Source organism: Oreochromis aureus, linkage group 3 (assembly GCF_013358895.1).
Source record: "Oreochromis aureus strain Israel breed Guangdong linkage group 3, ZZ_aureus, whole genome shotgun sequence".
NCBI classification, from domain to species: Eukaryota; Metazoa; Chordata; class Actinopteri; order Cichliformes; family Cichlidae; genus Oreochromis; species Oreochromis aureus.
The window spans coordinates 70,746,300-70,770,486 of NC_052944.1; the positions used below are offsets into that span (position 1 = coordinate 70,746,300).

Consider the following 24,187-nt stretch of genomic DNA (forward strand, 5'->3'; position numbering starts at 1 on the left):
GGCTAGTATGGTGTGACTTTGGTGTTTATAACTTTTATAGTTTTTGAAATATTTAGATTTTAGTGCAAATTTAGGCCAATTTCTAGGCTCCTGAGAAAGATTCTGCTTTTGGCACCATAGAAACAGACTTCATTTGTGGTGTCTTGGCTCTCTAGTGGTATACCGGGAGTAGTACAGCCGAAAAGATTTTATCCTTGTGTTGAAAACTCCATATCCCACAATTCATAGCACGCCTCTACAGAGTGAACGATGGCGGCCACCACTTCGCTTTTATATGTCTTTTATTCGTGTTTCTAGGTCACAAAATAAACTTTTAAGATATTTTCAGGCGAGAATGTAGGTGTGTAAACTTCAAATATCTGCTTGTTTTATCAAGACATCCCATATTTAGCGACAGTGCTCTGACGACGCCGGTCCTGCCTGACAGCTAGCCGGCTACCTAGCTAGCTGCCGCACTTGGCTGCAAATGGATAGCGAGGGACTCTCTCTGTCGTTTCACCTCCCGGTCTCTCGCAAATGCTCGCACAGAATCGGAGTTACAGCTGGATGTGGAAAAAAATAACTGAGTTGTTTGGTGGTGCTATAACGCCGGAGCTACAACAGTGGGCAGCTATCCACCGTGTATGACAGAAAGGACATGTCGCGACCGCCGATCGACCGGTGTTTGCTAACGCGGAGGTCAATCATGGATCAGGGAAAGCGAAGGCAGGAGCGTGAGGTGAACTGAATTTCAGGTAAGAAGTTATGACCTGCACTCTATTTGGGTCAGATATAAACCGAGTTTAGGTGTAGTTTATTTAGCAGCAGTTCTCTTATGTGTTGCTGATAGTCGGCTAGCTAGCTAGCGCCGCTAGCATAGTTAGCTAGCACCGCTAGCGACCCTTCGTGAAAAAGCACCCAGGCTTGGCTTATATTGAGGCGGGTGAAACTCGTGTCAGCACCCGGTCGTCGCCGACAGTATGTGTTTTAGCTGGACTTATTTTTCGCTTATATGGACCGATGATTTATTTATTTATTCATTTTAGTAACGGTATAAACAGTGAAAGGTGGTGGATTGGCCAGATGTAAACTTCAAATATCTGCTCGTGTTACCAAGACATCCCATATTAGCTCTGATGTTTTCGGTGCCTGCAAAGAGCTAGACAGGTAGCTAGCTAACCCGAGCTGGCTGTCTTTTTGACTCAGGGTCATAGCTGGACTTATTTTTCGTTTTTATGAGCCGATGAGGGTTTTTTTTTTAGTAACGGTACAAACAGTGAAAGGCGGTGGATTGTCCAGATGCTGGTCGATGTGGAAAAAATAACTGAGTTGTTTGGTGAGTCGCTGACGCGGAGCTACAACCGAGGGCAGCTATCCACGGTGTGTGTCAGAAAGAACATGCGGGAACGAGGCGGCGGTGACCGCCGATCGACCGGTGGTAGATCGTGGATCAGGGAAACCGAAGGCAGGAGAAGCAGGCGGCTGCCGGTCGGAGCATGAGGTGAACTGAATTTCAGGTAAGAAGTTATGACCTGCACTCTATTTGGGTCAGATATAAACCGAGTTTAGGTGTAGTTTATTTTCGTTGTGCTGACTTTTTACAATCAGTTATAATAACTCGTACTGCGTGGTAGCTAGCACGATGGAGTTTCTATACAGCTGTGTGCGCGCTAAGTTACTGATGTTGAACTTTATGACAGCCTCCCTGTCATTCTCTCGCCTGTTCAAACTTCAGTCATGAAACTGATCAATGATCGGCTTTTTCTTGTTTGTTTTTATCGCGCTAAACAACAGCAGCACGTTTAAGCTTGATCAGCTGTTGTTAGAATTCATTTGATTTTAATTTCTAGTATCAGCTGATGTTTGCTGGAGCCACAGCTGTAGAAGCGGCTGGTCGAAACCAGGAGATGACCTTACTGAATCATCAGAGCTGAACTGGTGATGGAGAAACAGGTTTACCTTTTTTTAGGTGACATGAATGAGTTGAAGGAAGTTATGAACTGTTTCTGAGAGAAATAAACACCAAGCTCCTTTTTTTATTTAGCTGACAGCTGGTAACTGTGCAGGGGCGGATCTAGCAAAGCTTTTGCCAGGGGCCAGGTAGGGCATTAACAGAGAAAGGTGGACACAAAGATATACTTTTCTTTCTTACTCTCATACAGGGAGTGCAGAATTATTAGGCAAGTTGTATTTTTGAGGAATAATTTTATTATTGAACAACAACCATGTTCTCAATGAACCCAAAAACACATTAATATCAAAGCTGAATGTTTTCGGAAGTAGTTTTTAGTTTGTGTTTAGTTTTAGCTATTTTAGGGGATATCTGTGTGTGCAGGTGACTATTACTGTGCATAATTATTAGGCAACTTAACAAAAACAAATATATACCCATTTCAATTATTTATTTTACCAGTGAAACCAATATAACATCTCCACATTCACAAATATACATTTCTGACATTCAAAAACAAAACAAAAACAAATCAGCGACCAATATAGCCACCTTTCTTTGCAAGGACACTCAAAAGCCTGCCATCCATGGATTCTGTCAGTGTTTTGATCTGTTCACCATCAACAATTGCGTGCAGCAGCAACCACAGCCTCCCAGACACTGTTCAGAGAGGTGTACTGTTTTGCCTCCTTGTAAATCTCACATTTGATGATGGACCACAGGTTCTCAATGGGGTTCAGATCAGGTGAACAAGGAGGCCATGTCATTAGTTTTTCTTCTTTTATACCCTTTCTTGCCAGCCACGCTGTGGAGTACTTGGACGCTGCGTGTGATGGAGCATTGTCCTGCATGAAAATCATGTTTTTCTTGAAGGATGCAGACTTCTTCCTGTACCACTGCTTGAAGAAGGTGTCTTCCAGAAACTGGCAGTAGGACTGGGAGTTGAGCTTGACTCCATCCTCAACCCGAAAAGGCCCCACAAGCTCATCTTTGATGATACCAGCCCAAACCAGTACTCCACCTCCACCTTGCTGGCGTCTGAGTGGGACTGGAGCTCTCTGCCCTTTACCAATCCAGCCACGGGCCCATCCATCTGGCCCATCAAGACTCACTCTCATTTCATCAGTCCATAAAACCTTAGAAAAATCAGTCTTGAGATATTTCTTGGCCCAGTCTTGACGTTTCAGCTTGTGTGTCTTGTTCAGTGGTGGTCGTCTTTCAGCCTTTCTTACCTTGGCCGTGTCTCTGAGTATTGCACACCTTGTGCTTTTGGGCACTCCAGTGATGTTGCAGCTCTGAAATATGGCCAAACTGGTGGCAAGTGGCATCTTGGCAGCTGCACGCTTGACTTTTCTCAGTTCATGGGCAGTTATTTTGCGCCTTGGTTTTTCCACACGCTTCTTGCGACCCTGTTGACTATTTTGAATGAAACGCTTGATTGTTCGATGATCACGCTTCAGAAGCTTTGCAATTTTAAGACTGCTGCATCCCTCTGCAAGATATCTCACTATTTTTGACTTTTCTGAGCCTGTCAAGTCCTTCTTTTGACCCATTTTGCCAAAGGAAAGGAAGTTGCCTAATAGTTATGCACACCTGATATAGGGTGTTGATGTCATTAGACCACACCCCTTCTCATTACAGAGATGCACATCACCTAATATGCTTAATTGGTAGTAGGCTTTCGAGCCTATACAGCTTGGAGTAAGACAACATGCATGAAGAGGATGATGTGGACAAAATACTCATTTGCCTAATAATTCTGCACTCCCTGTAAACAGCAAGCTCCTTTTTTTGTGTAGCTGAAAGCTGGTAACTGTGCAGGGGCGGATCTAGCAAAGCTTTTGCCAGGGGGCCAGGTAGGCCATTAACAGAGAAAGGTGGACACAAAGATATACTTTTCTTTCTTACTCTCATATAAAATATTTAGCTTTTATTAAATAGTTATCTGAATCTTACAACCAAAGTTTGTATAATAATACACAAGATTGGCTGTAGACCATTGCTCATCATTCAGAACACTGTGTAAAAATAACAAAAGACAAAAAGTGAATGCAAAAGTGCATAAATATTTATTTTACGTGTTTGATGTGTGTGGCGGGCGTGGTCTGCAGTGCCGCTGCAGGGGAGGTGGACCCACCTGAGCGGCATCTGCAATCACGCCTCGGCGTTGTCTGTGCTCTCTCGGCTGTTTTTGGGTGTGTGTGTTGAAAAGCTACAGCCGGTTGTGTGGGTACACCAACCATGTGTGAAAAGTGGTCCATAACGTAATGCTTCAAAACGTGTTCATGCAAACATTGTCGGGTCTGCCGTGCTACAATGGGGACTTCTGCTCATGAACCTGTGTGCACAGCGTCTGCAAATCGGGGCTGTACAAAGCAACTTCATCTTTACACAAAACTGTAAGCTGTCATCTGTGAAGTGTGAGCGGTGTTTGTTTTTACCATAGTTCATGGTGGAGAATGGCTGCTCTTCTGAGTTTTGCCCTAAGCAGCCGTAAGAATGGCAAACTACACTGAATAGCAGCGGCATAGGCACACATAAAATTTCTTCAGAAATTTTCGCTTTCTAGTTATTATTATTATTATTTTCCTTTTTCCGCCTGAAATTTTGCAGTGTATCTCGACCCCCAGTTTTTGGACAAGCTTCATATATGTTACCTCATTTTGTGCGGCTGGATCTGGAATGGTGTGCTATGACTTTTGGTGTTTATGAATATTATAGTTTTTTAAATATTAATATTTTAGTGAAAATTTTCCCGCGCTCCTCTGCCAAACAGTTTTGACAATAGGGGTACATATGTTACATCATTTTGTGCGGCTGGCGCTGGGCTAGTATGGTGTGACTTTTGGTGTTTATAACTTTTATAGTTTTTGAAATATTTAGATTTTAGTGCAAATTTAGGCCAATTTCTAGGCTCCTGAGAAAGATTCTGCTTTTGGCACCATAGAAACAGACTTCATTTGTGGTGTCTTGGCTCTCTCTAGTGGTATACCGGGAGTAGTACAGCCGAAAAGATTTTATCCTTGTGTTGAAAACTCCATATCCCACAATTCATAGCACGCCTCTACAGAGTGAACAATGGCGGCCACCACTTCGTTTTTTATATGTCTTTTATTCGTGTTTCTAGGTCACAAAATAAACTTTTAAGATATTTTCAGGCGAGAATGTGGGTGTGTAAACTTCAAATATCTGCTTGTTTTATCAAGACATCCCATATTTAGCGACAGTGCTCTGACGACGTCGGTCCTGCCTGACAGCTAGCCGGCTACCTAGCTAGCTGCCGCACTTGGCTGCAAATGGATAGCGAGGGACTCTCTCTGTCGTTTCACCTCCCGGTCTCTCGCAAATGCTCGCACAGAATCGGAGTTACAGCTGGATGTGGAAAAAATAACTGAGTTGTTTGGTGGTGCTATAACGCGGAGCTACAACAGTGGGCAGCTATCCACGTGTATGACAGAAAGGACATGCCGCGACCGCCGATCGACCGGTGTTTGCTAACGCGGAGGTCAATCGTGGATCAGGAAAGCGAAGGCACGAGCGTGAGGTGAACTGAATTTCAGGTAAGAAGTTATGACCTGCACTCTATTTGGGTCAGATATAAACCGAGTTTAGGTGTAGTTTATTTACCACCAGTTCTCTTATGTGTTGCTGATAGCCGGCTAGCTAGCTAGCGCCGCTAGCATAGTTAGCTAGCACCGCTAGCGACCCTTCGTGAAAAAGCACCCAGGCTTGGCTTATATTGAGGCGGGTGAAACTCGTGTCAGCACCGGTCGTCGCCGACAGTATGTGTTTTAGCTGGACTTATTTTTCGTTTATATGGACCGATGATTTATTTATTTATTCATTTTAGTAACGGTATAAACAGTGAAAGGTGGTGGATTGGCCAGATGTAAACTTCAAATATCTGCTCGTGTTACCAAGACATCCCATATTAGCTCTGATGTTTTCGGTGCCTGCAAAGAGCTAGACAGGTAGCTAGCTAACCCGAGCTGGCTGTCTTTTGACTCAGGGTCATAGCTGGACTTATTTTTCGTTTTTATGAGCCGATGAGGGTTTTTTTTAGTAACGGTACAAACAGTGAAAGGCGGTGGATTGTCCAGATGCTGGGCAGCTATCCACCGGTGTGTGTCAGAAAGAACATGCGGGGAACGAGGCGGCGAGGCGACCGCCGATCGACCGGTGGTAGATCGTGGATCAGGGAAACCGAAGGCAGGAGAAGCAGGCGGCTGCCGGTCGGAGCGTGAGGTGAACTGAATTTCAGGTAAGAAGTTATGACCTGCACTCTATTTGGGTCAGATATAAACCGAGTTTAGGTGTAGTTTATTTTCGTTGTGCTGACTTTTTACAATCAGTTATAATAACTCGTACTGCGTGGTAGCTAGCACGATGGAGTTTCTATACAGCTGTGTGCGCTAAGTTACTGATGTTGAACTTTATGACAGCCTCCCTGTCATTCTCTCGCCTGTTCAAACTTCAGTCATGAAACTGATCAATGATCGGCTTTTCTCTCTTGTTTGTTTATCGCGCTAAACAACAGCAGCACGTTTAAGCTTGATCAGCTGTTGTTAGAATTCATTTGATTTTAATTTCTAGTATCAGCTGATGTTTGCTGGAGCCACAGCTGTAGAAGCGGCTGGTCGAAACCAGGAGATGACCTTACTGAATCATCAGAGCTGAACTGGTGATGGAGAAACAGGTTTACCTTTTTTTAGGTGACATGAATGAGTTGAAGGAAGTTATGAACTGTTTCTGAGAGAAATAAACACCAAGCTCCTTTTTTTATTTAGCTGACAGCTGGTAACTGTGCAGGGGCGGATCTAGCAAAGCTTTTGCCAGGGGCCAGGTAGGGCATTAACAGAGAAAGGTGGACACAAAGATATACTTTTCTTTCTTACTCTCATACAGGGAGTGCAGAATTATTAGGCAAGTTGTATTTTTGAGGAATAATTTTATTATTGAACAACAACCATGTTCTCAATGAACCCAAAAACACATTAATATCAAAGCTGAATGTTTTCGGAAGTAGTTTTTAGTTTGTGTTTAGTTTTAGCTATTTTAGGGGGATATCTGTGTGCAGGTGACTATTACTGTGCATAATTATTAGGCAACTTAACAAAAAAAAAAAATATATACCCATTTCAATGATTTTTTTACCAGTGAAACCAATATAACATCTCCACATTCACAAATATACATTTCTGACATTCAAAAACAAAACAAAAACAAATCAGCGACCAATATAGCCACCTTTCTTTGCAAGGACGCTCAAAAGCCTGCCATCCATGGATTCTGTCAGTGTTTTGATCTGTTCACCATCAACATTGCGTGCAGCAGCAACCACAGCCTCCCAGACACTGTTCAGAGAGGTGTACTGTTTTCCCTCCTTGTAAATCTCACATTTGATGATGGACCACAGGTTCTCAATGGGGTTCAGATCAGGTGAACAAGGAGGCCATGTCATTAGTTTTTCTTCTTTTAAACCCTTTCTTGCCAGCCACGCTGTGGAGTACTTGGACGCGTGTGATGGAGCATTGTCCTGCATGAAAATCATGTTTTTCTTGAAGGATGCAGACTTCTTCCTGTACCACTGCTTGAAGAAGGTGTCTTCCAGAAACTGGCAGTAGGACTGGGAGTTGAGCTTGACTCCATCCTCAACCCGAAAAGGCCCCACAAGCTCATCTTTGATGATACCAGCCCAAACCAGTACTCCACCTCCACCTTGCTGGCGTCTGAGTCGGACTGGAGCTCTCTGCCCTTTACCAATCCAGCCACGGGCCCATCCATCTGGCCCATCAAGACTCACTCTCATTTCATCAGTCCATAAAACCTTAGAAAAATCAGTCTTGAGATATTTCTTGGCCCAGTCTTGACGTTTCAGCTTGTGTGTCTTGTTCAGTGGTGGTCGTCTTTCAGCCTTTCTTACCTTGGCCGTGTCTCTGAGTATTGCACACCTTGTGCTTTTGGGCACTCCAGTGATGTTGCAGCTCTGAAATATGGCCAAACTGGTGGCAAGTGGCATCTTGGCAGCTGCACGCTTGACTTTTCTCAGTTCATGGGCAGTTATTTTGCGCCTTGGTTTTTCCACACGCTTCTTGCGACCCTGTTGACTATTTTGAATGAAACGCTTGATTGTTCGATGATCACGCTTCAGAAGCTTTGCAATTTTAAGACTGCTGCATCCCTCTGCAAGATATCTCACTATTTTTGACTTTTCTGAGCCTGTCAAGTCCTTCTTTTGACCCATTTTGCCAAAGGAAAGGAAGTTGCCTAATAATTATGCACACCTGATATAGGGTGTTGATGTCATTAGACCACACCCTTCTCATTACAGAGATGCACATCACCTAATATGCTTAATTGGTAGTAGGCTTTCGAGCCTATACAGCTTGGAGTAAGACAACATGCATGAAGAGGATGATGTGGACAAAATACTGATTTGCCTAATAATTCTGCACTCCTGTAAACACCAAGCTCCTTTTTGTGTAGCTGACAGCTGGTAACTGTGCAGGGGCGGATCTAGCAAAGCTTTTGCCAGGGGCCAGGTAGGGCATTAACAGAGAAAGGTGGACATAAAGATATACTTTTCTTTCTTACTCTCATATAAAATATTTAGCTTTTATTAAATAGTTATCTGAATCTCACAACCAAAGTTTGTATAATAATACACAAGATTGGCTGTAGACCATTGTTCATAATTCAGAACACTGTGTAGAAATAACAAAAACAAAAAGTGAATGCATGTGTGAAAAGTGGTCTATAATGTAATGCTTCAAAGCGTGTTCATGCAAACATTGTCGGGTCTGCCGTGGTACAATGGGACTTCTCATGAACCTGTGTGCACAGCGTCTGCAAATCGGCGCTGTACTGGCAAGTAACTTCATCTTTACACAAAACTGTAAGCTGTCATCTGTGAAGCGTGAGCGGTGTTTGTTTTACCATAGTTCATGGTGGAGAATGGCTGCTCTTCTGAGTTTTTCTGTCTGTAGCCGTATGAATGGCAACTACAGTGATTAGCAGCGGCATAGGCACACATAAAATTTCTTCTGAAATTTTCGCTTTCTAGTTATTATTATTATTCTCCAGTTTCCGCCTGAAATTTTGCAGCTTAATCTCGCCTCGCAGTTTTGAGACAAGCTTCATATATGTTACCTCATTTTGTGCGGCCGGATCTGGAATGGTGTGCTATGACTTTTGGTGTTTATGAATTTTATAGTTTTTAAATATTAATATTTTAGTGAAAATTTTCCCCCGCTCCTCTGCCAAACAGTTTTGACATTAGGGTTACATATGTTAGATCATTTTGTGCGGCTGGAGCTGGACTATTATGTTATGACTTTTGGTGTTTATAACTTTTATAGTTTTTTAAATATTAATATTTTAGTGCAAATTTAGGCCAATTCATCTTTTGGCGCCAAATAAACAGACTTCATTTGTGGTGTCTTGGCTCTCTAGTGGTATGCCGGGAGTGGTACAGCCTGTGTACCCTTATTTGGATTACCGTAATGATGACAATTTCAACGGTGCGCACAGCGTCGCTGCTTTCAGGAGCCCTTGGAATTTTTAAGGTTGCGCAAATCATTCAAAAGTTACGGTAATGCTTGGTGGAAAACTCAATATCCCACAATTCATAGCACGCCTCTACAGAGTGAACAATGGCGGCCACCACTTCGTTTTATATGTCTTTTATTCGTGTTTCTAGGTCACAAAATAAGCTTTTAAGATATTTTCAGGCGAGAATGTAGGTGTGTAAACTTCAAATATCTGCTTGTTTTATCAAGACATCCCATATTTAGCGACAGTGCTCTGACCACGTTGGTCCTGCCTGACAGCTAGCCGGCTACCTAGCTGGCTACCTAGCTAGCTGCCGCACTTGGCTGCAAATGGATAGCGAGGGACTCTCTCTGTCGTTTCACCTCCCTGGTCTCTCGCAAATGCTCGCACAGAATCGGAGTTACAGCTGGATGTGGAAAAATAACTGAGTTGTTTGGTGGTGCTATAACGCGGAGCTACAACAGTGGGCAGCTATCCACCGGTCTATGACAGAAAGGACATGTCGCGACCGCCGATCGACCGTGTTTGCTAACGCGGAGGTCAATCGTGGATCAGGAAAGCGAAGGCAGGAGCGTGAGGTGAACTGAATTTCAGGTAAGAAGTTATGACCTGCACTCTATTTGGGTCAGATATAAACCGAGTTTAGGTGTAGTTTATTTAGCAGCAGTTCTCTTATGTGTTGCTGATAGCCGGCTAGCTAGCTAGTGCCGCTAGCATAGTTAGCTAGCACCGCTAGCGACCCTTCGTGAAAAAGCACCCAGGCTTGGCTTATATTGAGGCGGGTGAAACTCGTGTCAGCACCCGGTCGTCGCCGACAGTATGTGTTTTAGCTGGACTTATTTTTCGTTTATATGGACCGATGATTTATTTATTTATTCATTTTAGTAACGGTATAAACAGTGAAAGGTGGTGGATTGGCCAGATGTAAACTTCAAATATCTGCTCGTGTTACCAAGACATCCCATATTAGCTCTGATGTTTTCGGTGCCTGCAAAGAGCTAGACAGGTAGCTAGCTAACCGAGCTGGCTGTCTTTTTGACTCAGGGTCATAGCTGGACTTATTTTTCGTTTTATGAGCCGATGATGGGTTTTTTTTTAGTAACGGTACAAACAGTGAAAGGCGGTGGATTGTCCAGATGCTGGTCGATGTGGAAAAAATAACTGAGTTGTTTGGTGAGTCGCTGACGCGGAGCTACAACCGAGGGCAGCTATCCACGGTGTGTGTCAGAAAGAACATGCGGGAACGAGGCGGCGAGATGACCGCCGATCGACCGGTGGTAGATCGTGGATCAGGAAACCGAAGGCAGGAGAAGCAGGCGGCTGCCGGTCGGAGCGTGAGGTGAACTGAATTTCAGGTAAGAAGTTATGACCTGCACTCTATTTGGGTCAGATATAAACCGAGTTTAGGTGTAGTTTATTTTCGTTGTGCTGACTTTTTACAATCAGTTATAATAACTCGTACTGCGTGGTAGCTAGCACGATGGAGTTTCTATACAGCTGTGTGCGGCGCTAAGTTATTGATGTTGAACTTTATGACAGCCTCCCTGTCATTCTCTCGCCTGTTCAAACTTCAGTCATGAAACTGATCAATGATCGGCTTTTCTCTCTTGTTTGTTTATCGCGCTAAACAACAGCAGCACGTTTAAGCTTGATCAGCTGTTGTTAGAATTCATTTGATTTTAATTTCTAGTATCAGCTGATGTTTGCTGGAGCCACAGCTGTAGAAGCGGCTGGTCGAAACCAGGAGATGACCTTACTGAATCATCAGAGCTGAACTGGTGATGGAGAAACAGGTTTACCTTTTTTTTTAGGTGACATGAATGAGTTGAAGGAAGTTATGAACTGTTTCTGAGAGAAATAAACACCAAGCTCCTTTTTTTATTTAGCTGACAGCTGGTAACTGTGCAGGGGCGGATCTAGCAAAGCTTTTGCCAGGGGCCAGGTAGGGCATTAACAGAGAAAGGTGGACACAAAGATATACTTTTCTTTCTTACTCTCATACAGGAGTGCAGAATTATTAGGCAAGTTGTATTTTTGAGGAATAATTTTATTATTGAACAACAACCATGTTCTCAATGAACCCAAAAACACATTAATATCAAAGCTGAATGTTTTCGGAAGTAGTTTTTAGTTTGTGTTTAGTTTTAGCTATTTTAGGGGATATCTGTGTGTGCAGGTGACTATTACTGTGCATAATTATTAGGCAACTTAACAAAAAAAAATATATACCCATTTCAATGATTTATTTTTACCAGTGAAACCAATATAACATCTCCACATTCACAAATATACATTTCTGACATTCAAAAACAAAACAAAAACAAATCAGCGACCAATATAGCCACCTTTCTTTGCAAGGACGCTCAAAAGCCTGCCATCCATGGATTCTGTCAGTGTTTTGATCTGTTCACCATCAACATTGCGTGCAGCAGCAACCACAGCCTCCCAGACACTGTTCAGAGAGGTGTACTGTTTTCCTCCTTGTAAATCTCACATTTGATGATGGACCACAGGTTCTCAATGGGGTTCAGATCAGGTGAACAAGGAGGCCATGTCATTAGTTTTTCTTCTTTTTAAACCCTTTCTTGCCAGCCACGCTGTGGAGTACTTGGACGCGTGTGATGGAGCATTGTCCTGCATGAAAATCATGTTTTTCTTGAAGGATGCAGACTTCTTCCTGTACCACTGCTTGAAGAAGGTGTCTTCCAGAAACTGGCAGTAGGACTGGGAGTTGAGCTTGACTCCATCCTCAACCCGAAAAGGCCCCACAAGCTCATCTTTGATGATACCAGCCCAAACCAGTACTCCACCTCCACCTTGCTGGCGTCTGAGTCGGACTGGAGCTCTCTGCCCTTTACCAGTCCAGCCACGGGCCCATCCATCTGGCCCATCAAGACTCACTCTCATTTCATCAGTCCATAAAACCTTAGAAAAATCAGTCTTGAGATATTTCTTGGCCCAGTCTTGACGTTTCAGCTTGTGTGTCTTGTTCAGTGGTGGTCGTCTTTCAGCCTTTCTTACCTTGGCCATGTCTCTGAGTATTGCACACCTTGTGCTTTTGGGCACTCCAGTGATGTTGCAGCTCTGAAATATGGCCAAACTGGTGGCAAGTGGCATCTTGGCAGCTGCACGCTTGACTTTTCTCAGTTCATGGGCAGTTATTTTGCGCCTTGGTTTTCCACACGCTTCTTGCGACCCTGTTGACTATTTTGAATGAAACGCTTGATTGTTCGATGATCACGCTTCAGAAGCTTTGCAATTTTAAGACTGCTGCATCCCTCTGCAAGATATCTCACTATTTTTGACTTTTCTGAGCCTGTCAAGTCCTTCTTTTGACCCATTTTGCCAAAGGAAAGGAAGTTGCCTAATAATTATGCACACCTGATATAGGGTGTTGATGTCATTAGACCACACCCCTTCTCATTACAGAGATGCACATCACCTAATATGCTTAATTGGTAGTAGGCTTTCGAGCCTATACAGCTTGGAGTAAGACAACATGCATGAAGAGGATGATGTGGACAAAATACTGATTTGCCTAATAATTTTGCACTCCTGTATAAAATATTTAGCTTTTATTAAATAGTTATCTGAATCTTACAACCAAAGTTTGTATAATAATACACAAGATTGGCTGTAGACCATTGTTCATCATTCAGAACACTGTGTAAAATTAACAAAAACAAAAAGTGAATGCAAAAGTGCATAAATATTTATTTTACGTGTTTGATATGTGTGGCGGGCGTGGTCTGCAGTGCCGCTGCAGGGGAGGTGGACCCACCTGAGGGGCATCTGCAATCACACCTCTCGGGCGTAGTCTGTGCTCTCTCGGCTGTTTTTGGGTGTGTGTCGGGCTGTGAGTTGAAAAGCTACAGCTGGCTGGGAGGGTACACCAACCATGTGTGAAAAGTGGTCCATAACGTACTGGTTCAAAGTGTGTTCGTGCAAACATTGTCGGGGTCTGCCGTGGTACAGAGGGACTTCTGCTTATGAACCTGTGTGCACAGCGTCTGCAAATCCGGGCTGTACAAAGTGACCTCATCTTTACCCAAAACTGTAAGCTGTCATCTGTGAGGCGCGAGCGGTGTTTGTTTTTACCATAATTCATGGTGGAGAATGGCTGCTCTTCTGAGTTTTGCTGTCTGTAGCCGTATGAATGGAAAACTACACAGATTAGCAGCGGCATAGGCACACATAAAATTTCTTCTGAAATTTTCGCTTTCTAGTTAGATGCTGCTCCAGCCAGCCAGAGAATCCCCCGCCGCCCCGCCCTCTCCTCCCTGTGCCGCAAGCAGCAGGCGCACCTCGCAAACGCAGGGCGCCCTTACTCCCAGCAAATGGGCGATAGAAAACCGATCGGTGCCTATGACATTCGCAATATGCGCTGGCTGCCGTCGGGGCAGCATGAGTACGATTTTTTTTTTTTTTTTTGCCGATGCCCGTGATGCCGCCCCCCATCACGATGCCGCCCCGGGCAACCGCCCGTGTCGCCCGTATCTAAAACCGCTACTGGGTGCAAGTCTCGGACGACAGTACACCTAAAGCTGGGCATACACTGTGCGATTTTTTCAGTCACGTTATTCAGCTCCTGCTCAAACTGCACAATTGACTCGCAGGGGTTATAAGTTCGTAGGTCACGATGCAGGGTCTCACACTATACGGCCCGATGCTCTGATGCGACCTGAGTGCTCAAACTGTGCGTCCATAAAATGAAGGTTATAACAGAAACGCTGTCTGTCGCTCTCCCTCTCTGTGTTTCACTCACACAGACACGCACACCACCAACATCAACTTTGCTAAATTGCTAATGAAAAACATTGATCAGGCAGCTGTGATTGAGCAGCAATGTAAATCCAACTAATTTCATGGTTGTTGTGGTCGTGATAATTTTGTGAGGCCACATCGAAAAGGCTCGGATGAGCTTTCCAAAGTTCTACAAGTTGTGCCTCCATCACTTGTGTCCAGATCACACGCTGCACAGCCGTGCTGCTCCGTCTTTTTCACCGACATTTACGTGTTCGGGAGCTGGTCGTGAGGTGTTAATCGCTTCTCGTTACCCCACGTATACTACACGATGCACGACGCACGATGAAGACCAAAATCGGGCCGATCACCAAATCGGTCGCACGACTCAAAAATCGGCTCAAAATGGGCCAAAAATCGCACAGTATAAGCCCAGCATTAGACCAGCAATGTTTGTTCCCCTCAGAGAAAGAAAAAAGGCTGCAAAAGTACAGGGAGGAATGGGAAAAGGAAAACACCTGGCTGGAAAAGTGCATGATAACACCTATAAAGCCCACTGCACTGTGTGCCGGCGCACTTTTTCCATAGGCATGCTTCTAATGGTGGGCACATGAAGAACATGAGGGGCGTGAAAGCTCGGGGAACCCTTAACCAATTTTTTGTCCACCAGGCCACGGCAGAAGCAGACATGGTATGTAAAGACAGGTTTGTTTTTTTTAAACCCTCTGGTTAAAGTTAATATGGGCGTGTGCAGTGAATATCAGCGCTATGTGGCCAGAAGTGTGATAATATAATTTATTTTGTGTAATAAACAACTGCAAGGATAGATGATTACAACAAATAGATGACTAATACATAAAAGTAATACATAGATTGTTCTGCCTTTCATAACTTAAACTGAATATTACGGTTGTAAACTGCCCTAGAGCTCCCTCTAGTGGCTGCTTTGTAATATGGGTTTGGTTACTTTGGGAAGGGAAAAAATGAGAACGTGAAGAAGAAATCAAAGATGGTGGAAAGTGATGCCGAAATGTTATCGTTCTAAGCTGATACGGACCTTAAAATGTTGTTGCCTTGGACAAGATATGTCTGTAAGTATGAGTGATGATAAAATAATGATTATCTTTTGTTTTGTGTAAAAATGGTACGATAATTTGTATATTTGAAAGTTTTATCTTGTTAGCTTGCAGTAAGAGTGTAACAAGGTAGTTTACAATGTTAGTCAGCTAATACAGTATTTTGTACTTTCAGTTTTACGATGGTCAAAGAGAAGGCAATGGTCAGAGGCCATTCTTCAATAAATCAGCGCAAAAAGGAAAATAAGTCTGGTTTTTGGAGCATCGTTATCTCGCTGTCTAGCTGGTGAAACTAAGAGACTCAGTGCGAGGACAACACATAGATGAATAATGATGATGAGTTATGATGCGTAATCATGGGAACAAGCGGGTTTACAAACGGCAGCAGCTGATTAGCATTAGAAAAGCTGAAATAATGCCTCAACTGAAGCCAATTGTACTAAATGCACTAAATGTGCACTGTTACAAGACTGTTTTTCGTTCTATTGTTTTCTATAAATTTCTATAATTTTAAGTTAAGCAGGACAGAGTTCTTTTAAAGAAAGATTTACTTATATTCTCAAAAGTTAAGCATGACAGGCTTCTGTTTGAGAAAGAGACCTGTTTTATTGTGTTAATGTTGTCAGTTTGAGCTACAAATAAATGGCTAAATGATCATTTGTTTCCCATGTGTTCATATCACAAAGAATATGCATCTACTTAAATCAAATTCAAGTCAAATGGTTAAAAAAATAATTTCACACACAAAAAAAGAGCTACAAAATTCACCACACTGGGAAGGGTGAAGACAACTGGGTTTCCCGGCCCTGGCCACGAGGTGTCCCTTATTTATTTTTCAGAGAGTTGGCAACCCTAATATTAAACAGAGTAATTAATATTATACTTCTACTTACGCAGATTCACTAAATGACATAAGACTCAAGTCATACAGTTTGGCTACCTAGAAGTCCACTGTCAGGCCGCTTTGCAAGGTGTTGTTACGTATTAGTTTAACCTCCATGCTCTGGACCATGTGCTCAATAACGCAACTACACTCTCTTACCACAAGGGGGCTCTCACACACAGTCAACAGCGTTGATGTTCTAGAAAGCAGCTAGATCCTGTATTATGAAGTGTTGAGGCGACTGTTGTTGATTTGGCGCTATATAAATCCAGTTGAATTGAAAAAAATTGGACAGCATTTCCAACATTTTTAGATACAAAAATATGTAAAATTTTATATTATTTATTTATTTTCTGTTTCAATTATTTTAAGCAGAAATGATGCCCTCAGTACAAACATAGATATATAAAAATAAATCTCCACTCACCCTGTGGGCAGTCTTTAAGTTTGGGTCCTCTACCAGAGGCCTGGGAGTTTGAGGGTCCTACACAGTATCTCTGCTGTTCCTACGACTGTGGTCTTCTGAACAGAGACTTTATTAAAGGAATAACAAAGTTAAAACAAACTTTCCTCACTTTAATGTCCTGTTGTTTTTCATGTGAATTATATCATATTTTGTAATATACCAGCTGATAATGACATCATCACAGCACATCACACTTTATAAAGTATTAAATATTTGCTCATGATTAAAAATGTTTTTTTCTGATTAAGATTTCTTCCATCATCTGTTAGTTCACTTTGTACTAAAATTGATTACAGTAAAATTATATCAAGCTAGTGTTACGATTTTTAATACACCACAAATTCTATTTTAAATAACAGCAAAAAAAAAAGAAAAAACAATCCACCTATATGTGTATGTGCAGAGCTCATTGGACTTTCTTTGTTTTCCTTCATTCTGATTGGCTGTTGTAGAAGTGAACAGTTGTACTTTTAACCTCTCTGCTCTGTGTTGTTTCCTCTTTCAGACCAGAAAAACATCACAGCTGAGTCTGGACAGAACGTCGCTCTGACATGTCGAGCTCCAAACAGGGATGAGCAATTTGTTCCAGACAACCAGCATCCATCTTTTAAGAACCGGGTGGATCTGCAGGACAGACAGATGAAGGATGGAGACGTGTCTCTGATTCTGAAGAATATGACGACTGCTGATAATGGGACATACGAGTGTCGTGTCGTCCAGAGAGTAAGAAATCGATGGAAAAGAGCTATGCTGAAGACTGAGCCCAGCTGCATCATCTACCTGGGAGTTGTTGATCCTCCAGGTGATCCTCCATTTTTTTTAAGTATCAGAAAGTAAGTCATAAAAAACATAAATGCATATTAAACTTATTTGGGGTCATTACAGACCACACAATATATTCAAGCATATTTGAAGTGTCTAAATTATTCGACAAACTGATATGTGTGAATGCATAGTGCACTCAGATAAAATAAGCCACCATCAGCACTGTGCACAAAGATTAATCCTTTAACTGTCCCACACGCACATTAAAAATAGCAATAATAATGATAATAATAATAATAATGAGTAGAGTCAATGTGAACATGTTAAAATGTTCCATATTTGTCACAAAATGTGGCAAAAATGTGCAGCGTATCTTTTTTTCTCTTAAATGAGTTTGATCCCAAACATAACCAGCTCTGCCATGCTTCATGCTCCAACTGTTTCATGGCAGTCATTTAAACTGCATTTTCACTGCACTGCACCACTCTCTCCAACACAAGTTGACAAAGTATTTACTTTGCAAAGACAAGAATCATTCACTGACAAAATTAGAAATGTCTTGCAGAAAACACTTTAAAAAAATCAAACATGACACAGAGGAAATGAGGAAGCAGAACACAGCTATACAACATGAAATCTGGGGGCCCAAAGGAGAAATACAAACACAGCAATCTTTTGCTGTTGCCAAAGCAGAGAGAGGCTGTTAGTCAGCAGAATGACGCTCTGTGACACGAAATTCACGAGATGGAAAGAAATATTTAGCAAAGAGATATGCCAAGATGGAAGTGTCAAGAGAGATCAGGAAAAGTCACCATGAGGGACTGTAGAAGGAACTCAGAGCTCCTGTTTAACCTCTCAGTGAAGCTTGAAATTGTCCATTAATGACATTAAAAGTCTGCTGCCATTTAATGGTCAAACTGGGTATTACAGCATGGCTGCTCTACAAATAAGAGCAATGTGACCACTTTAAAAATCCAAAATTAGTTTCTTAGTATCACAGTTTATGACATATATCTCACTTTCCTTTTATTCAGCAGCTGCAGTCAGTAAATATTTTGTGCGTTTTCTTACATTATTTATTTATTTATAATTCTTCTTCTTCAGCCAAGAGCCCTGACCAGCAGAGCTTTAAGAGTGGTTTAATAAACAGCTTTGGGATCAAATCTACATTCACACACAGTCAGAGTGGAGTGTGAGGTCGTCTCTACACATCTACCTGTGTCTTTGAAACAACAACTGTCAAATATTTGCTTGTCAAATATCTGAGTCTACAGCCGGAGCAATCAGGAATGTGGTTGATATCAGCACTAATGTCACACAGATCTAAGGTGTCTCTGTTTTTAAACCCTGATCATCAGAGGAGTGTTTGAAGGTTTCAGAGATCCTTCAGAAAAACCGCAAATGTTTCAAATGAGCTTTCAGCCTTTAGATGAGTACACTCATGTGATTTACTAGGGCTGCACGATTAATCGTTAGAAAATCGCGATCTCGATTCATACTTATGTGCGATCTCATTTCCAAATGACAACGATTTAAAAAAAAAAAAAAAAAAAAAAAGACGACGACGACGATTGTACCGCATTTTGATCCGGGACGTAATCTGTATGAAAACAAGCGCTCACCCTTCCTGCTCAACAAATGACATGGGCGGAGCCTTATACCACGTGATACAGAAGCTGTGCCGTGATGCTCAAATTGGCAGGGAAAAAACAATGGAGAACACGTCAGGGATGACGAGAAAGTGACAGGAGAAAATTTGTGCCGGTCAACCACCCAAACATCAATAACGGGAACCTTATACAGCGCTTCCCTATACACGTCGAACTCCCGCAGGCACAAAGAAATTACGGAGGCTATTACTTATCACCTGACCAAAGATATATCAACACTGTGCAAAACAAGGGATTTAGGGAAATGATCAACACCCTAGACAAACGCTACACAGTGCCGTCCCGCAACTATTTTTCTATTGTTGCACTACCTGCTCTATACACGCAGTGTCGAGCAACGGTGGAGACGGAATTACAAGCAGTACAACATTTTGCGGCAACCACAAAATGTGAGGCATTTATTGTTTTTATGTTTATTTATTGTTTTTATGTTCAGTTTCAACTGTTATGAAGTTGATGTGCAGTTAATAAGTGCAATAAATATTTATATTGGAAAAGAAAATCGTGAGAGAATCGTGATCTCAATTCTAGGCAAAAAAATCGTGATTCTCATTTTATGCAAAATCGTGCAGCCCTATGATTTACTGGAAGTGCTGCAGCAGCTGCATGCTCTCCCTCCCTGGAGACTATTTGTCCCTCACTGACAACAGATGTACGGTTCTGCTCTGATGGGTTTGTATAAAAAGGATGTTAAAGTGAAATTAGTCAGTTAGTTCAGCTTTGTCAGGTTCAGTTCACACACATAAGAAGTTGTTACATTTCTTAATTTTTAAAAATGTATTGTTTACTTTTTTTTAAACTGCTCATGTTGAATAAACATTAAGTAGGTTTATCAAAGTGTCTTGACACATGCTCAATCATCCAGCTAAGGAAATCCCCTAAAGCCTTCAGTGGCCTAAGAAGTCACTTGGGTAAGTGATGAAATGTTGAATACTGAAAACTCTACATCCAGATGAACAGAATCAACTTTTGGGGAGTTCATCCTTTTGACCTACAGAAAGAGCAGATGGATTATACCAACCTCACACCTTTTTTAAATCTTTGTATGGCCGATCATCAACCTCATGATCAGAAGAGAGTTTGAGGATTTAACAGGTCTCCATACAACAACAGTAAGTGTTTGCTGTGTTTTTCTAAAATCATTTTCAGTCTATTAGGTAAAAAAGTTTCAGTTGTCATGGTTACATTTTAGTTAACATCACCCACAAACATGTTTTGACAGAAAAACTGTTTTTTTTTTAAAAAAAGAGTGAGACTTCATTTAAAATGTAATTTCCTTTTAGTTGATGTGACCCTGAAAAGCTTGAACCATGAAATTGTTGCCACAAAATTCTTTTGCTTTTTTAAATTTTCAAATGTCGTTTAATGTAATTTCCTTTTGAGAAGTTGAATTTGAAGGGTTAGAGTGACGTCTCTAACTTCAAATGTCCTCAAGAGACACGGAAGAGTTTGAACCAGCAGCTTTAGCTTAAACCTTAAATGTAATATTGTGTAATCAGGTTTAAACTCAGGTTCAGTTATTCAGTGAAAATACCAACAGACTCAGACATTTAGAACAAACTAAGAGTCAGATCAGCAGAAACAGAGAACATGGACATGTCTGCTGTAACTGTGTCGCTCTGCTCCACTTTGATGTTTGTCCTGTTCGTCGCATCAGGTGAGATTTAACTTTGACATAAAACATAAAGTATGGGCTGCATAGTAAAAATATTTCACTGAGAACTATTTTAATACTGATTCAGTACTCTCGATAAAATGAGAATCAACCTGCCGTCAGAAACAAAACGTACTTCTGCTTCAACAACTGTAACACAAACTCTTCATACATGACAACCGACACATGAGAGGTTCTGATTTTGTTCTGTGGAGATCGATCAGCGACTGAACGCTAAAACTTTGACACTTCGCCTCGTTTGTTACGATGCACTTATTTCTGCTCATCCTCAGTCCAACCTACCAAACGTCACTCTAACGCGACGTCCTCAAAGACACGGAAGAGTTTGAATCAGCAGCTTTAGCTTTATTTAAACCTTAAATTGAATCTGATGTGGTCAGGTTTAAACTCAGGTTCAGTTATTCAGTGAAAATATCAACAGACTCAGACATTTAGAACAAACTAAGAGTCAGATCAGCAGAAACAAAAACACGGACATGTCTGCTGTAACGGCGTCACTCTGCTCCACTTTGTTGTTTGTCGGCCTCTTCGTGTTTGTCTCTGCAGGTGAGGTTTAACTGTTATAAAACTAACAGAGTATCACTCTGGTTAAATTAATAATAATAATTCTCAAAGGATTATTTTCATATTAATTCAGTTTTTCTGTTTCTGTGAAGGAGACACAAGGCTGGGTGGAGTCTGTGTGCACCTAACATGTCAGTGTTTTTCAGATCTCACAGAGACAAAGAAGTGTAATGTGTTTGTCAGTGTGATGTGTTGTAGTTTCAGGAGTCAGTATATATCGAGGGACAGATCTACAGAGGTGGCATGTGCTACCGTAGTTTTGTATGTGACAGTGCTGTTTATTAAAATAAGCTGAACCTGGGTGGCACATGCCACTCCATGCCACCTCTGTAGATCTGCCCCTGAGTGGCACTGGCTACATTTTAAGGCATATTACACAATGTTACACCTTGGTACAGTCCAAACAGCACTTTCTATATTTTTGTGTTGTGCTTTCTGAATCCCAGGTTTTGCTCAACAGATGCTCAGCACCATTAAAATAAATTGTTTTTTCATAGTTATCTCTAGTAAGTTTGTAATATACTTTACTTTTATAAAGATTAACAGTGAATATTGTGCGTATGTTTTTGATTGGCTGCTGTATAAGTGAACAGTTGTACTTTAACCTTTAACCTCTCTGTTCTGTATTGTTTCCTCTTTCAGGCCAGAAAAAAATCACAGCTGAGTCTGGACAGGACGTCACTCTGATATGTCGAGCTGCAAACAACATCATAGTTGTAGAGTGGAGCAGAGCTGACCTGGGAGATGAATATGTGCTTTTGTACCGGGATGATCAGTTTGTTCCAGACAACCAGCATCCATCATTTAAGAACCGGGTGGATCTGCAGGACAGACAGATGAAGGATGGAGACGTGTCTTTGATTCTGAAGAATGTGAAGATTAATGATACAGGAATTTACAGATGTTGTATTGTTGAGGGAGTCAGACAACCTATGAAGCTCATCAGCATCATCTACCTGAGTGTTGTTGCTCCTCCAGGTGAGTGAGTAGAGTTGAGTGTGTGTGTGATCAGAGGTGAAGCTGCTTCCTGGTTGTTGATGTTTGTTTCTAAAGATGTTGTTGATGAGACTTTGTAGAAAGCAGCTGGTCTGAGTGATGTGATCAGAGTGCAGTAGATAATGTCTGACAGCAGTTTGAAGAGGAAATGGATTCTGTTCTGTTCTTCACTCATCACCTACCTGACAGCTGACACCTCACACCTGTTTCTCACCTGCAGGTCAGACAGGAGGAGACACAGAGGATGGAGGGAAGGAGGATGGAGGGAAGGAGGCTGGATCTGTTGGACTGATAGTTGGTCTGCCTGTCTCTGCTGTGCTTCTTGTTGCTGCTGTTGTTGGGTATTGGATCTACCAAAAACATAAACAACAGCAGAGTCAGGATTCATTTCAACCTCCTGTTGAACTTCAGCCTGTTTGAAATGTCTCAGAGTTTTTTTCCAGATGAACTCTGAGTCTCCTGCTGCTGTTTAGACTCTCAGTGTTGTCAGTGAACATTCAGGTACAGACAGATGATCTGATCATCCAGCAGACAGACATCAAACACATCCAGAGTTGGTTTGATGTTAAATTTCTCTGATTATCATCAAACCTGTTCAGACTGTGTCAGTGTGTCTCTGTGCTGTCTGTCAGCGACTCTGTGAACTACAGTGTTTGTTCATCTTCATGGTTTTTATGGGATTTGTTGACCAGGAGAAAAACACGTTTACAGAATTTCAACTTAGTGTTAACATTAGAATAATGTCTAATGACAGAATCACTGGGCCTCATTTACAAACTGTGTGTATGGATGTTTCACACAAATCTGACATTTGCAGATCAGGTTCGGTTTGTTCTCCAGCTGTTTTCTTCTTACTGTGAATGTCTCAGAAGATGAAGTAAAGACATCAGTCGGGGGAGGGATAGCTCAGTAGGTAGAGTGGTTGCCCCATCATCGCAAGGTCGGGGGTTCGACTCAACTAAACAGCTACCCTGAGGTACCCCTGAGCAAGGTACCGTCTCTACACACTGCTCCCTGGGTGCTGCATTGGTGCCTGCACACTGCTTCACTGGGTGAATGAGTGATGTGGGGGAGTAATTTTCCTACAGGGACTAACAAAAACACTCCTGTGGAAACATTTTGGAAAGCTGTGCCTTTTCTGGCTTCCTCCTGAGGCACTTTTTGTTTTGTTTTTTGTTTTTGTTGTTTTTGCCTGAAAATTGTGGGAATGTCACTGTGCAGACTGCAGGTAGTGAGCACAAACCTGGTGATTTGCAATGATTCTAATTCACTAACATGCAGACACCTCATAAATCTGACTGTAATTTCAGATGTGAACTTATTTTTTGAGCAGAGTAAAAACATTTCTTCACACAATAGTGAATAAAGTCCAGTGTGTATGTTTGTTTTAGCTGGCAGGCTCAGCAGCTGTTTGTAAGTCGAAGTGTTTTAAACTTAAATTCTTCATAATGACCAGCCAGTCTGTGTGTGTTTTTGGTTCGAGGCTCTCTTAAACAGCTGCCCACTTTCTGTAATAAATATGCTTGTTAAGTGCTAATAAAGTTTTACAAACATTATTACTGAATAAATTTTTTAGTCAGTGTTGATTCATTTGTTTTCTGTCTGTTTTTTTTTGCATCTGAAGTTTTCAGAGCTGGTTTTATCTGGATTCAGTGCAAACAAACCACTGAGCAGGTCTGGTCCAACCTCCTGCATGTCGAACAAACAGAAGAAAGAAAGTAAAGCTGCTCACTGAGAGAATCTCCCTGCAGTAGACTGAGAGATCAAACTGAGATCTGAGTCTGTTCCTGTAACAAGAAACAAAGTCTATAACGAGCCTGTGGGGGGTCGTGGTGTGTGATGCCGCTGCAGGGGAGATGGACGCTCCT

General features: G+C 42.0%; 1 protein-coding gene across 4 annotated transcripts; it reads left to right on the forward strand.

The window, feature by feature from the left end:
* The first annotated feature begins 1,447 nt into the window (after nt 1-1,447).
* LOC120437466 lies at nt 1,448-23,875 on the forward strand. 4 transcript variants are annotated; one of them, XM_039608054.1, is made up of 4 exons: nt 1,448-1,496; nt 17,155-17,451; nt 21,966-22,301; nt 22,540-23,875. In XM_039608054.1, exons 2-4 carry the CDS (start codon nt 17,289-17,291, stop codon nt 22,737-22,739), a joined length of 699 nt encoding a protein of 232 aa, XP_039463988.1. In that variant the 5' UTR covers nt 1,448-1,496; nt 17,155-17,288; the 3' UTR covers nt 22,740-23,875. The 4 variants fall into 4 exon arrangements, 2 of the variants coding, with proteins under 2 accessions (XP_039463988.1, XP_039463987.1); XM_039608053.1 differs by lacking the exon at nt 1,448-1,496 and adding an exon at nt 10,780-10,836; XR_005611151.1 differs by lacking the exons at nt 1,448-1,496; nt 17,155-17,451 and adding exons at nt 19,644-19,995; nt 20,157-20,196.
* The last annotated feature ends 312 nt before the right edge of the window (nt 23,876-24,187 follow it).